The 14742-nt window shown below is 36.3% G+C and overlaps 2 protein-coding genes across 3 annotated transcripts in view; both read right to left on the reverse strand.

Moving 5' to 3' along the window:
• rftn1a (raftlin, lipid raft linker 1a) overlaps positions 1-6872 on the reverse strand; it is a 37171-nt gene extending 30299 nt beyond the window's left edge. The window contains exon 1 of the mRNA XM_087787610.1: positions 6812-6872. The gene's annotated coding sequence lies outside the window, so the exon portion shown is untranslated. The remainder of the gene's footprint in view (positions 1-6811) is intronic.
• Positions 6873-8026: 1154 nt separating this feature from the next.
• On the reverse strand, positions 8027-14742 carry dazl (deleted in azoospermia-like). Of its 2 annotated transcripts, none has more exons than XM_087785953.1 (10): positions 14670-14742; positions 13496-13615; positions 12116-12207; positions 11973-12024; positions 11760-11826; positions 11546-11688; positions 10902-10973; positions 10727-10777; positions 10335-10404; positions 8027-8797 (listed from the first exon to the last, which is right to left on the reverse strand). In XM_087785953.1, the coding sequence occupies exons 1-10, from the start codon at positions 14670-14672 to the stop codon at positions 8772-8774; spliced, it is 696 nt and encodes a 231-aa protein (XP_087642079.1). In that variant the 5' UTR covers positions 14673-14742; the 3' UTR covers positions 8027-8771. The 2 variants fall into 2 exon arrangements, with proteins under 2 accessions (XP_087642079.1, XP_087642080.1); XM_087785954.1 differs by having other exon boundaries at positions 10892-10973.

Below are 14742 nucleotides of genomic sequence, written 5' to 3' on the forward strand. Positions count from 1 at the left end.
CCTCTACGCCAAATAGAATCTGGCTAGAAGGTGTGAAAGAGCAGGCAAGATCGGGGTAAAGGCCATTAAAAAAAAGACGGTTACCAAATATTCTCCGTCTAATATGATGTGACAGCATCGCTACCCTCAAGCCATCACGGCAGCTACACTTAATATTCCTGTCTGTCTGTTTAGCAAGCATGGAGAATGACACTGCTACTCCCGAGGGGCCCGATGCATGGACATTAACTCAACTAACGATCCTAACAGGGAACATTAAGCTCTGGGCGTGTGCTGATAGTTTTTAGTGTATGCACTTAGAAAGGTGAACGCTTGAAAGCGGAGTTTGGTTTTCTCACCAGCTTCATCATTTCACATTGCGAGCAGTAAATAAACGTGGAAAAAGAAAAGAGTGATGATTGTATAAGAGAAAAAAGAAAGATGATATCACACATCATCAGACTCGACTCTAGAAAGAGTTTCTCAAAGCCTGTCAAAGTCACACTGTGAGGAGCTTTGGGAAGAAAATGAAACTACTCTTAGACCGTGACTTAACCAGAAGTAACCTGACGTGGAAAGAGTCTTCTAGTAGTGAAGGAGGAACAGTTATTGACATGCATACGTCTAATCCGGAACCCTCATCACGAGGCTGCCAGGGAAACACTCCCACTTCACCGAATATAGCCAGCTCAATAATTTCACACCTTCATGCCGTTAATATCACATTTGTTTTGCCTTCTTATATTTAACCAGGTTATTTGTCAGTTCCTGCTGTGCTTGTTTAATTTATGTCGTCTCTTTCATCAACGCTTGGTTGAACACCAATGAATGAAGGATCGTTTATGTGATAGAAAGATTATATGATCCGTTTTTATGAATCAGTACCGCTGCTCAGTCTAAATAACATTCTTGGAACATAAATCTCTCCAGTTTAATCATTTTGGCCACATTATGAAATGTTTTGTGTGTATTACACACATTTCTTGTAGTCGTTTCTGCTACACAACTTTAGCGGCGTCACACTGATCCTTGTGTAATGCATTTATTGTGTTTGCAATGGATGTGGTTCATGATGAAATATAAATAATAAAAATATATTTTAATTTAACTGAGATGTGAACATACAAATCATTGTTTCATTAATGTTTGATTTAGTTTATCAGGCGTAGGATGTTAATATTTAGCATGTTTCATGTTAATAGATCTTGAAAGGGTCTAGAAGTTCATGTAACGTCTCGTCTGGTTACTGAGAAGATACTTCAAATGACAGAGACAAGACAGTTAACTGTAGCGTACATTCCTACATAACGTACCGTCTGGAAAAGCAGTGGTTTTGGAATCATCACAACCACATGCACCATAGAAAAGTGCGGACAATGACACTCTCTATCGTGGTCACAGCCAGTGTTCATCAAAAACTTTTATGCACAAGAGAAAACAAGTTAAACTATCTAAACGGGCCACACACAAGGTACATCAAGTCCTTAACAAAATAAAACTGTACATTGACATTTATTATTATCTTTCTGGTTAATTTACAACAAACAAAACGAGTATAAATGAGGTTTGTTGAGATGCAATAATTGGTGCTGGATATCCTGCTGCCTACAAGCCATTTGTCTGTGATTGTTCAACTGTGCAGACAATATTAAGGATGTTTGACGAGGCAGGCTTTGCTTCATCTTTAAATCTTAATTCTTTCTCTCTCCATGGCATCAACAAATGTCAACGTAGTCATCATGTCACTCTTTCTGGCCTGCACTCCTCTCCATGCTCCTGACCATCTGTCCATAGCTCCAGCAGCACAAGTCATCCCTGCTGAGCCTGTTAAGCGCCACAAACTCCTACAGTGTTCCCATCGAGCAGGGCCTTCATCCAAGTGAGCTCCTGGTTATGAGTAATTAAGAACACGCAGACCCACCCCTAAATATGTAGCCCCGAGGCTGGTCTGGCAGGGACAAAGGCAGGTTATTGTGCGGATGTAGAGCCGCCTTCGTGTGATACTTTGGAGGGAAGATGGAGCAGAGAATGGGAGGATGTGGTTGAAACGAACTGAAGATGACCCTCTGAACAATGAAGAAATGTCCGTTCCCAGCCAATGGTTAACCTACTGACCCACTCCCCCGTCTATGTATATGATGCTTTAATTTTTACATGAAAGCTATGTTTGTCTATGCTGAACTGCATTTACTGTATCTATTGAAAAACAACACTTGCCTCAAGGCAAAAACATTGTCTTAAACTATTTTCTTTACATCCTCTCACTTTATGAGCTGATTTGATGCCTGAGAAGTCAACATTGATGGAAACCAGATAGATTAGATTAAGGCTGACACTCTGACCTATGGGGTATTGATCAAAATTCTTGATAAGGAACTGATTCCAGAACCTTCACTTGGATACCAGGTCCTGAATGATAGTTTTCTCAAAACAAATGTTACATTACACTTGATCTTACATTAACATTTTTGCTTTGTTAAATTTACGTTCTAAGCTTTTTTGTTACATGGAAAATAAATAACAAATAATTTCCATTTAAAAAAAAAAACACTTGCTATGTAAAATTAATCTGATGTTCACTGCCTATAGTCACAAAAAAATCTGCACGTTAAGTTTTGATCACACATGGGTACAGAAACTGGGCACCGACCGAAATGTTTCGTGCCACAAAAGAAGTTTGATTCTCAGCCCTAGACCTTCAGATATCAGCTTGATTGATCATTTTATATTCTTTTATACCTCAAATACTACCTCTTTCTATTTATTTTGAATTTAGTTGCATCGCTTTCCGCAAGTGAAAATGCGTGACTTGTTTTTCATCGTTTCTTTTTTGTTATCTCCTACTACTGATTACATAAGTCTTCTATTTATATAATTATCTGCATTCTGTTAATTATGTTAATTAAATGTTAATGTGACTATTTACAAGGCAAAAAATAAAAAACCCAACTCTCCTGACTCACTCACATGTTTCAAAAGTTGAAATCTTTCTCCCAGTCAGTCCCTCAACATGACCATGTTTTGAACTTGTTACTTTATAAAGTCCCCCCCCTGTCTGAAATCTAAGCCAACGAGAGGTTACGCCTAGTTTTTGCTAACATTCTGAACAGAGGGGTTGAAATGAAAAAGTACCATTCATATAATTATATGTTTTTCTCAATTGGTCATATGTTTTAGTGAAGCTAAACGGGAAGAAATATGAAAAACTTTAAATCTTGATTGAAAAAAATGCTTTTTCGGCTAGTTATCGGTTGAATGACAACAGTAGGCATCTATGTTCTACCTCAACTACATATCTGAGAAGTATTTTGGGTTCCAGCTGATTACAATAATACTATAATAGTAGAGTATTTATTTAGAGATTATGAACTTATGTCAATATTTGATCTTGTCAGCAGCTTGGCTGAGTGGGGCTTACGACATGAACGTGCTGCTCCGAATTAAAATTCTTGCAACAATAATGACAATGAATTGAATACACAGACTACCATACTTAAGTTGAGTTCAGATGGGTCAACTTAAAATACAAACAGGAGGTAAACCAATAGTGGAAGAGTAATTTAAGTTCTTATATGCAAATCTTCTTCCAATCACCTTCTTTCTTTTTTTTAACGTGAAAATTCAGTTCAGTTCAGTTTATTTTAAAAGGACACTGTGCAGTTACATTAAAAAGATGGCTGCACCAGATTTAGCAAAATGCTGAAGACAACATTAATATTGTTTGAGCCAAGACTTCAACACCTCTCTAGTTTTGGAGTAGGTAACTTCATAAAATGATGAATCATACGGATCTACTGAAAACGTGATTATATCCTTCGAAATCCATAATTGACTAAATACACTACATAAAACAGTTTTCGGCTGCTTAATGAGTGCAGCACAATTCTGCTGCCTCACGTGAACAGAAGCAGACTCTGACAGATCTATCTCAATCTGTTGTAACAAAGGGACTTTAAAGTTAATGACTTAAGACCTTCTGCCTCATCCTGGTTCTTAAATCTCGGGCAGAAAATGCCTTGACAGCAAAAAAACAGCCATTAAACATGGAGAGACGGGAGAGCGACTGATAAAAGGAATAAAAGGGAAGGAGTGAAGAGGAAGACAGACAGGGGCTAGTGGAGGGCTTCTCATTAGAGAGTCTCTTGTAACAGAGAGTTCTGAAATGACTGCGAGAGCTTAATCCGCCTCTGTGATGTGGCGGCTCTGCTACCTCCTGCAACGATAAGGGGCCATATCTGCTGTGAGAGGTACAGCTCCAGGCAGACGTAGATCACCTCCGTTGAAATATGAATATACAAATATTTCCTCTCATTTCTACTGATCCTACTATGAGGTTGCGGATTCTATCATTTAAACTCAGATTTAACATTTAAGATGACAGTTTAGCTATTAATTGGAGAGCAATAAGGACTTGGTTGAATTGTCCAAACATGATTGATGCTTTGCCACAGACAGTTAACATCTTGGCACATTCATTCATCAGCTTTATTCACATTCCCTGATTAATAATGCATAAATGCTAGCCATATGACGCATACGTTTCGTTTAAATGACACATTGAGTTCTTCACTTAACACAATTCAAGCAGCCGTTTTCGTATCATATGTTAAAAGCACTAAATGAATCTCTTAATAATTATCTTATTAATAAGGGAGCAGACCAATTTTATTTTTAACATAAACAGAAATAAAGACGATACGCTTGAGTGCATACTTTATAATAGGTATAATAGTTTTAGCCAACATTGGAACTACAGATATATCAGAATATGGTAGTCAAGTAGTAGTCAAGTAGTAGCAGAATATGGCTAGTAGTAAAGTAGTAGCAAACACAGTTTATTACACCATATATATATATATTTTTTAAATAAAGGGAATTAAGGGGTATTACGTGCGGGAACATATGCAATTAGACATGCGTAGGCAATAAAACAAAAACTATTTTGTATTGTTCTTTGTTACTAGTTAGGTTCTATTTTCCACATTTGTGCATCGGGGAGTAATAATAAAATAGATTTCTGTGTATTAAAACCAGGGTCTCAAACACTACTGGGGGACCATAAAACTATGCAGTCAGCTACACAACTAGAAGCATTCTCAATTTAATATTTTAATCTTATAATGGGTCCTCGTGTACCTGGAATAATCATCACAATTATTGCATGAAATTGAGAGACTTTGTTGAAAATAATGTGTTTTTTCTAAATGAAAGCAGTCAAGCTGCTTCACCCAATCCCTGGTGTGGAACTTCATTGTTTCTTTTCTAGATAGTAGACACGGATGATGCACAAAGAGAGATAAGTGGGGAGTCGAGGAGGCTCGAGAGACGGACAGAGCAAAGAAGGTAGAGAGACAGAGAGCAGGCTGGGAGTGTGACAAGATGCCTGAAGGGATGCAAGCCTTCCCTGAGCAACGTGTTGTCACCTCAAACAGAGGTTTAATGAGGCTGTTTGGGGCGGATAAAAACAAATCATGACATTGATGTATTATTCTCTTGGTTCCCTTTATAACCTGCTTTACTTTGGATGGTAAAGTTCCATGACAGAAGCATAACGGGATTAAAGTTTGTAACATGTTCGATTCCTAGAGTCAGCTTTTAACCTGGATTTATTGTAATCGGAGTATAAAAGAACGCCAATCACACCTTAGAAGAGGCTAGAAGAGAATAAATAATCCATTACATTGCGGGAAGAATAATCCAAAACTTTTATTGCCAGTGTTGTAAAACAACAGGATTTTTTATGTGATGGCAGTACAGATTGAAAGAATAGAATAAGATAACACACAAAATAAGCAATAAAAAAATGTAATCAATCACTTCACTTCTCTTTAAATCCAATAAATGTATACAATGTTTTGTCCAACTTCAATTGCCCAACTGTATTACTTTAGATTTACAATAGATGTTTCACAGTAATATCTACCGCCGCTTTTTAACATATGTGCTACAGGACTTAAACAAAGAAGTGACAACAGATTTAGTGCTTCCTAGGTTGCGTAGATGAGATTATAAAAGTATAAAAAAATGGATCATGTCCTGAAAACTTTGACTTTTTCTACATGAACAAACTAAACATATTAGGCACCGCAGAAAGTCTGTCTTGGTCCTTGCTTCCGTTTTTTTATTGCTTATAAAATATATGTATATATATTTGTCTGTCATCTTATTTTGTTATTGTATTCTGTACTTCCACATTTTATGTGAATAAAGCTACTTTCTTATTCCACAACAATAATAATGTTAAGTGTGAATCTTGAATGTGATTTGTTTTATTATTTAAGTTGAAAGGGCTTGAACTAAGGGAATCCGGATTCAAAAATGACTCATTTTTGTGTACTTTAAACACTTTAGAACAACTTTTCCAGATGACTCCTTGCTTCGTAAGAATTGCAGTGATGAATTTCTCGCAAACCTCGGTTTCTCAGGAAAAGGAATCTTGTTTTGAACACAACATCTGATGGATTCAGAGATGTGGGCGCAGCTTAAAATCCCAAATGTTTGCTTCACGCGGACCTACAGCACACGTGTCTGCTTTCGTTGGCTGTATTTAGTGAACATATTGCTCATGACAGGTCGCTTTGGCTCCGTGCACGTCTGTGACAAGATAACATGTTCAATTTGCTCAGAATCCCGAGTATATGAATGGCTGACAAGACCTCACAAATCAAAGCCTCCTTCTCCTGCATGACATCTTAAAAGCCTCTTCCTTTGAACTGACGCGGATACTGTTGAATAACAAAGTTATTTTCTCGAAGCCTCTAAACTCTCTCAGCGACAAATGGAGATGAAGCGCTGACCGGTTAGAGCTGGAACAAGAGAAGCAGTCACTCACCAGTCAGGTCGGCGCGGGATGTCAGGGACGGACGGAGGATGACGGAGAGACTGGAGCGTCGATGTGCGACCCTCCTCTCTGCTGCTCACGCCAGCTGAGGGGAGACACTCGGCAGCCAATGGGAAGAAATCACTGACGGAGACTTCGTTTGGAAAATGTCAAGTCAATTCAAAGCGTCATTCAACTATTGAACACGAGTTACGTCTGTTTGACGTCCTGGTGCTGCGTTCAACAATACTGGTTAAATTCGCAGTTATACTTTCTAATCTTGAAAAAAACACAACAAAAAAATCATATAGTTACAGACAATTGCGTGTATATTAAGTGATACTCAAAATTAAATATTTAAAAACTTAGCATCTCCAGTTATCGTTAATAGGTGTAACTTTCTAACAACTTTCTTCCCCAGGGAAAGATAATTTCCGACAGGTCATGAACGCGCGCTCGTCACGTTGACAGAGGCTTTCAAGAACGTTGTGGAAAATAAAATTGTTAACGTGAATGTCTTCTTAGTTTTAAATTTCTATTACAATTTGGCATATGCAATACCCTGCATACCAGAGCTAATGCATATCTCTATTTTATTGTCTGTCTAATGTGTATTTCTTATAAGTTGAAAGTTTTGACTGCGTATGTCCGAGGTTTATAAATACATCCCCTTTTTAGTTTGGTTTTCAATGGATACTCGTAAATCAATTAAAAAGAATAAACAGCAAGTATTGACATTTACCTCTTAAAGATTTTGTGTGAAAAATGCATTTAAAAGACATTTGGGTATCCATTTTCAGATTGGACGCACAATTGTAAAATATTAATTTAAATTGTGGTTTAATATGTTCCCTATTAAATGTGTTTTTGTAATGTCCCAGCTTTTAGATTTTCAAGAAGTAACCTCAAAGGAGTAGTTTGAGTCTTTGAATGGTCATTTAAAGAATTGTATTCATTTTTTATAGGACTCCATCTAGACTTATCTATAATTCAGAAATGTCTGAAGAGGGGTAGGTGGGTGTGGCCGGCTGGTGGGTGTTCCATGGACGCAGGACCCTGGGGATCTGAGACTCACTTCCACACTGTGACTGCAGGACAGGCTTGTTGCCAGGCAGGATCAGCCAATCCAGCACTGACTGGAAACCAACAAGACACTGAAACTGGGAGTGGGATAGGAGGAGGTGAGGTCTCTTTAATTCAGAAAAAAAAACCCACCACTGGTTATTTTAAATGCAAGCAGTTCTAATTTATTTTTTAACAAATCAATTCAAACATCACGACAAAACTTCAAACAAAAGGTGCAAACTCTCAAGAGATAAACAAGTAGAATATGATGTGCTTTTTATAAACTTCAAACATGTGCACCTTAACAACTATAATACATTGCATTAGACTTAACTTTATGCAGTTGACACCCAAAACCAGGACAACCACACCCCAAAACAATGAACAATGTACATATGTGTGATGAATCTGAAAGAAAGGGCAGAAGGGAGACTGACTGCACAGATGTGATAAATCCTCTCTCCGGAAACATGTCTATTTACAGATACAAACGTAGTTTTCAAAGAAATCAGTTGACAAGGGACACAATTATTAACACATAGTCAACACAAATGTGTGGAATGCACAATTTTGCTGAAGCCTTAGAAAGAGAATACAAAAAAAAAACACAAAATAAAACAAGACAGGGTACAAAATAGCTTATATTGACTTATGACAGTACTGGTTTAGGTAAACAAACAAAACAAAAAAATATTTATTGCTTTAGTAGTTGTTTTTTTTATATGCCTTGGGCAAATCTTCACTCTTCCTTGGAACGCTTGATAAAAACAGTCATGATCCCGTCTGAGAGAGTGCTGACACTTGTACTGGTGAACAGGAGAGATGTGCTAAAATGTTCCTTAAAATGTATTGTGACAGGACGGCGGCCATTGTAGAGTCGGTGTGAAGAGCTGAGGCGGATATGGTCTTAAAAGTAACGTAATTCTCCATTTTCTGAAAGGGAGAGAGAGTTCAATATGAGCGATAATTAAAAGATAACTTTAACTCATTGAAATCCCCTTTATAGAAGCATTAAGAGACAATTAGATCCAGGCTCCTTGAAACGCAATTGAAACATGTTATTTAAGATGTTTTCTATGTCATTTTTCAGTTAATTGACACAAAACCATAAACACCCCTAACTGTGATGGCTTGAACCATTACTTGTATTAATCTAAAACGATGTATTTAATTCACATAAATGGATGTTTATATGCGTTTACTACTTCAGTGACAATGGGCAGGCAGGCTCCGTTTCTGAGGAGGATACTGAGACTGGCGAGGATTTAGAATCTTTTGTTTCGCATAACCTGTAACATACTATGTTTTTTCTTAACGACTGGCTTCTGTGAAATGTTTCGTGTTAAGAGAGTTCAGTAGAACTTGGCTGCTGCTTCTCTTGACACACACTCAAACTCCTCATAGCGATCATACCTCTATTCCCTCACATCCGAAATCATACTGTACCTGCTCTCAGGATTAATTGAGATCCACAATTCAAGTCGGTTGATGGTGGTGCATAATAATTCCCATGATCCTTTGCATGAACTACATTTACATTCTTAGTATTATTGACATCAGTAATCTCTTGCAGGCATTGTACACATCTGATTTTGATGGAGATTAGATATAAACATTCTATAAAAGTTATTAAAAGGGATAGTCATGTTATACTTACCCTCATGAAGACTAAAGGTTGGGATAATTTTTTTGAGTAATGTGTACATTTTTAGAGTTAAAGGCAAAACCAAAATCCATTTTAATAAGCGATTGGCACCAAGTGGACAGACTTCCTCTAATAAGTAGATAAAAACACCCAAATACCTCCATACTGCTCGTTTGTAATGTCCATATTTTAATGAAGATGAGAAGAATATTTCCGAAAAAAAAAAAAAAAAGTCTATATTTTACATTTGTGGCAGACATTTAAACAATAACAAGTGGCGTAAACCTGAACTACTGGTGAAGTAAATATGGCGCTCCAGTGTAGACAGTAGATTACATGCGCTCTGGGAGCGCTCGCCATATTTACCCAGAGTACTTTGAGGTATATGGATGTTTTTAAGTGTCTTTTGGAGAAAGAAGAACCAGAGCATCAGTCGCTACCTTAAAATGAACATACATTTTTGCCTATAACTATAAAGGAACAGATTACTCTGAAAAATATTTGAAAATAATCCCAAGCCTTCGTTGGCAAGTAGAAAATGAGTGATACATTTGAATTTTGATTGAACTATCCCTTTAAGTAAAATATCAAATATATCTGATGGTAATTGCAATTTCAAATATCAGTTAAAAAACAATTGACAAACTTAAATATACTGAAAAAAATATTGGATAAAATCTGGTGACATAAACTGTTTAAAACTATGGTATGTGTATATGTATTTTCTGTTTGTATGATCAATGTTGTTGACTTGAGTATATCAATTTAGGAAACATAAATCTCCCATTCTTAGCAAACGTCTTCCTGGTGTGACAGTGGGTTTACCATTCACAGTTCGCCGAAACTGAGAACTCAGCGCAGTCACCAAAGTCTGAACCTCCGAGTCCACGTAGGTCTGGAATGAAACGGAATGTAAAAAAAAAGCAGAAAGAAATTATGCTCTTTTCAATAGTGACACGATTTCAAGTCCTGATGTGAATGTAGAATGACTGACACCTAGTGGTCAACCAGTATATAAAAAATGCTGGAAATTTTAACTGTAAGTAAGTAAGTAAGTAAATAATATTTATTTATATAACTGTGCCTCCATCACACTCCTGGAGTAAATACTGTATGTAAATATGTGTTTAATAAAGCAGTACGATGTCGTTTAAATGTAATGCATTAGTAAAAAGTAAATAGATTATTAATAGGCGAGTTGTAAAGAATGTTGTCACCCGAAAGGCTGTACCAGCTGGATGCCGGTTTACTGGGTAGTACCCTGCATCCTGTGAAGGAGATGGTTAGACATGGGAAATATAATTTAGTAATGTAATTAGACACATGAATTAAGAGAGCAGCAATTCTCTAATTATTCTAGCAAGTGAAGGCAAATGACGTACGGGCACTAACCTCATGGTAATTTGGGGCATTTATGTAGCCCACTGGAACCTGTGGGGTCACGTACTCGCCACAGTGGAACATCTGGTAGACACGAGTACAGGTCAAATTTCAAAGGATACTTTTAAGAAATGTTTTATATAACTTCAGAGTGCATCGGTGCATGATACAAATATGTAAGAAGTGTCTGAATCGGTAGATTCAAGGTGCATCAGATTTGATTTACAGGTGTATTCACGATACATCTGGCTCTAGACTCTTTGAATGGAAAAATGCAATGGTTGTATGGATGTTCCGAGGAACCCTAAATGCATATTTGATGCCCTTAAAAAAGACATGTGGTTCAAAGACAATGCAGTGAAGTAGGTGTTGGGAGGATATACAAAAGTATTGTTTAGTTATGGTTGTAGTAAAGTTTTTTGCTTACATCTAAAAACAGAAAGAAAGTGTTGACATGTTACAATATTGATATTTATCTAAATATTTCCATTGTTATTGCTGTGAATACATTTGAGTGAAATACAGAGAGTAAATTAGTATATTAATCTCCACCCTCAGGGGTGGTGATTAATATCCGAACTTCAGAGCCATCTTTATTTTTTTTATGATTTCCATAACATCCAGCCAAGCGGAGGTAACTATTCATGTATCATCACCTGATTGCAGACTCCATCAACCACAGGGGCGTGCACGGGTACAGGGGCTGGCATCGGGGGAGGGCACCATGGCCAGTAAACACACTGTGGTGCCCTGGCCCAAAACGACGAGCCCATAACATTAGAAGACATGAATCTTGAAACTAAATAAAAGGATTTTGATGGAGTTATTTAAAAAGAATATACAAATAACATCAGATTGAAAGGTTCTTACCCTGCTGCCTTTTTTTCATGATGGCAGGCCCCAATTTCAGTCGTCTACCGTTAAAACGAATTTGTTTCTGTAGAAAATCAAACAAGTTGTTGACCACAAAAAAACAGATTTATATATATATATATATATATATATATATATATTCAGGTGATAAATTGAACTACTTGAATACAATTTCAGCTCTATGAAACTTTAGAACTTCATGTCACTTACATCCACAATTGAATCAATGTTGATGTCTTCTTCAAAGTACACAAATCCATACCTTTGAGGAATAAAAGAAATAGAATTATGACTGGAAATACCTTTACCAAATCCAAACGGAAAACATTCACCTCACCCAAACAACAACTCACCCTTTGCAGGTTCCCCCATAGTTTGTTATAATTTTTACTTCTTTGATGGGTCCATATTGTTTGAAGAATTCCCCCACTTCTTGTTCGTCCACCTAAAGGTTTTAAAAAGAAAAAGACATTGAAAACAGACCTGGTCACATATCATAAAAACCTCAGAAAATAAATTCACTATAAGCTTTATCCAGAAAGCTTAAACATCATGTCCATGTCTACATATTTATAGTAAGTAAGTAAGTAATGGTTATTTCTAAAGCGTCTTTCCAGACCAGGGTCAAAAAGCACTTAAACAATCAAAAACAAAATATATATATATAGTTAAAATATATACTTTAAATGGCCAAGACATATAAGACAAACACATGAGTCTCAGAAAATCAGGGGAAAGCCTGGATAAATAAAAGTGTCTTAAGATGTTTCTTGAAGGAGTCAGTAGATCATCAAACACAGAGAGAGAGGAAGATCATTCCAAAGCTTAGGAGCAACAGCCTGGAAGGATTTCTCTCCTCTGGTCCGGAACCGTGTGCACAGAACCATCAGTAGATTCTGATCCACAGACCTCAGAGCCAGAGCTGGGGTTTAAGTCTGGATCAGATCAGTGATGTAAGGAGGAGCCTGACCATGAATAGATCTCAAAGTAAGAACCAGAATTTTAAAATTTATACTGAAAGAAACTGTAAGCCAGTGAAGAGTTTTAAGGATCGGAGAAATGTGAGTTCTTCTACTACAGTTGGTCAGAATTTTAGCTGCAGAGTTTTGTATTAACTGCAAGCGAGACAGCTCCTTCTTGTTTAAACACGAAAATAAACTGTTACGATAGTCTAAACGAGAAGACAGAAACACATGGATTACAAACTCCAGATCATGTTGTGACATCACTTTCTTAAGTTTAGAGATTTTTCTCAATTTAAGGAAACAGTTTCTTGTCAGTTTTCTGCAGTGTTGAGCTAGAGACATATCTTTGTCAAATACAACAAACAGGTTTCTCAAACTAAGTTTGTTGGATTGTATTTGTTCTTTTGAAGACACATTATCTAAAAAAACAAATACATGTATTATTAGATATCACAAAGTGCTATTAAATTATGTTTTACCATTATAATTAGATTTTTTAAAGAGCTAAACAGATGCATACATTACATTACATATTTGGAAATTGATATCAAAATGTTTTGTTTGAATGTGGCAAAAATCAACTTATTTAGATGATAGATAGGTATCCTCTTAGGAAGATGTGGAGAAAAGTATTTTGTATTATTGATACAATATTTGTTAAGCACTATAAAAAAAAGAGTTTAGAGTGTACATGAATTACTTGGGTGACACAATACGGACAATCTGACCAAGTCTGCCTTATCTTTACAAGACAAAAAAATGTCTTACCTCCATGCCAAGGCCGCCAACAAAGATGGCGTTAGGAGTGACCTTCCCCTCTGGCAAGATGAAACCATTGGGCAACTCCATTGGGGGGTACGGGTATCTGTCGTGGAAAACATGATAGTCCTGAAGGAAAATAATACAATGATTATTTATCATACATTATCCAATATAATTAACAGAAAGTGTAATGTATTCCATATACTAGTAAAACTCATCATTCACCATTAAACATTTTAAGCTAAACTAACTGATATTATTTTTATTATTGTCTTAGTCAGGAAAAATATTACAAAATGTTAAGTCTTTCAATAAATAATGTAACATTTAATAATATTATAAGAGTATTGGGAGAGGAGCAAGATACTTACCTAAATGTTAATATTGAGGTTTATACTATTTTTTAAAAATACACTTAAAAAAAAAGGGCACATGCAATTCAATTGAATTTGAATTTGGCACATATGGATTCATGTAACATTAATGATTTACTAGCAATCACATATTTTTATAGTATAATATTAATATTATATTAATTTATTACTACATATTTGGATCGATTAAATTGTTGAAAGAAATTTATGTTTTTAACCCAAGCCTTCATTTTGATCATTTTCAATGAAGTCAGTGTTGGATATTCATAAAACTACATTTAAAAAAACAATAATATTTAACACACATTTTCCGCTTCGAATACATGATTTAACGATTAGTGACTCATTTAAGAAAAACATTCTAGTAGAGTCAAGTGGAATAACTCTTTATCAGTTATAAAAGTTTCCAGCAAGTATTTGAATTTTCATATCATCTCAAACTAAGCAGTAACAAGATGGACAGTCAAGTGGTAAAATGTCGCCGCTGACACTGTTTTTCAACCATGAGCTAACGATGTTTTCATAGCGTGACGTACCGAGAAAGATTTAACTTAACACCGCATACGAAGCTAACATGTTAAAAATTGGAAATAGATGTAGAAAACTTGAAGAAAATCCACGTGTCTTGTTTATTTGACTTTCGCTGCTTCATGATCGCAACACGAAACTTTTCGGCGCAAATCGCAGTAGCTAACAGCAGCAGCAGCAGCATGTCTCCAACAGCGACCGCGCGGATTTTATTTTCTTTAGGGAATCTCGCATACAAATCCGAATTTTCAAGGAAAACACTTTAAGTCTAAACTTACCATATTTGAAAGGAATTTTGCGAATTGCGTTGATGTTCAGCACGTTTCACTTCAGCGACAGTTAACATCGCAC

The sequence above is a fragment of the Callionymus lyra genome, chromosome 3 (assembly GCF_982586985.1).
Source record: "Callionymus lyra chromosome 3, fCalLyr1.hap1.1, whole genome shotgun sequence".
Taxonomy (NCBI): domain Eukaryota; kingdom Metazoa; phylum Chordata; class Actinopteri; order Syngnathiformes; family Callionymidae; genus Callionymus; species Callionymus lyra.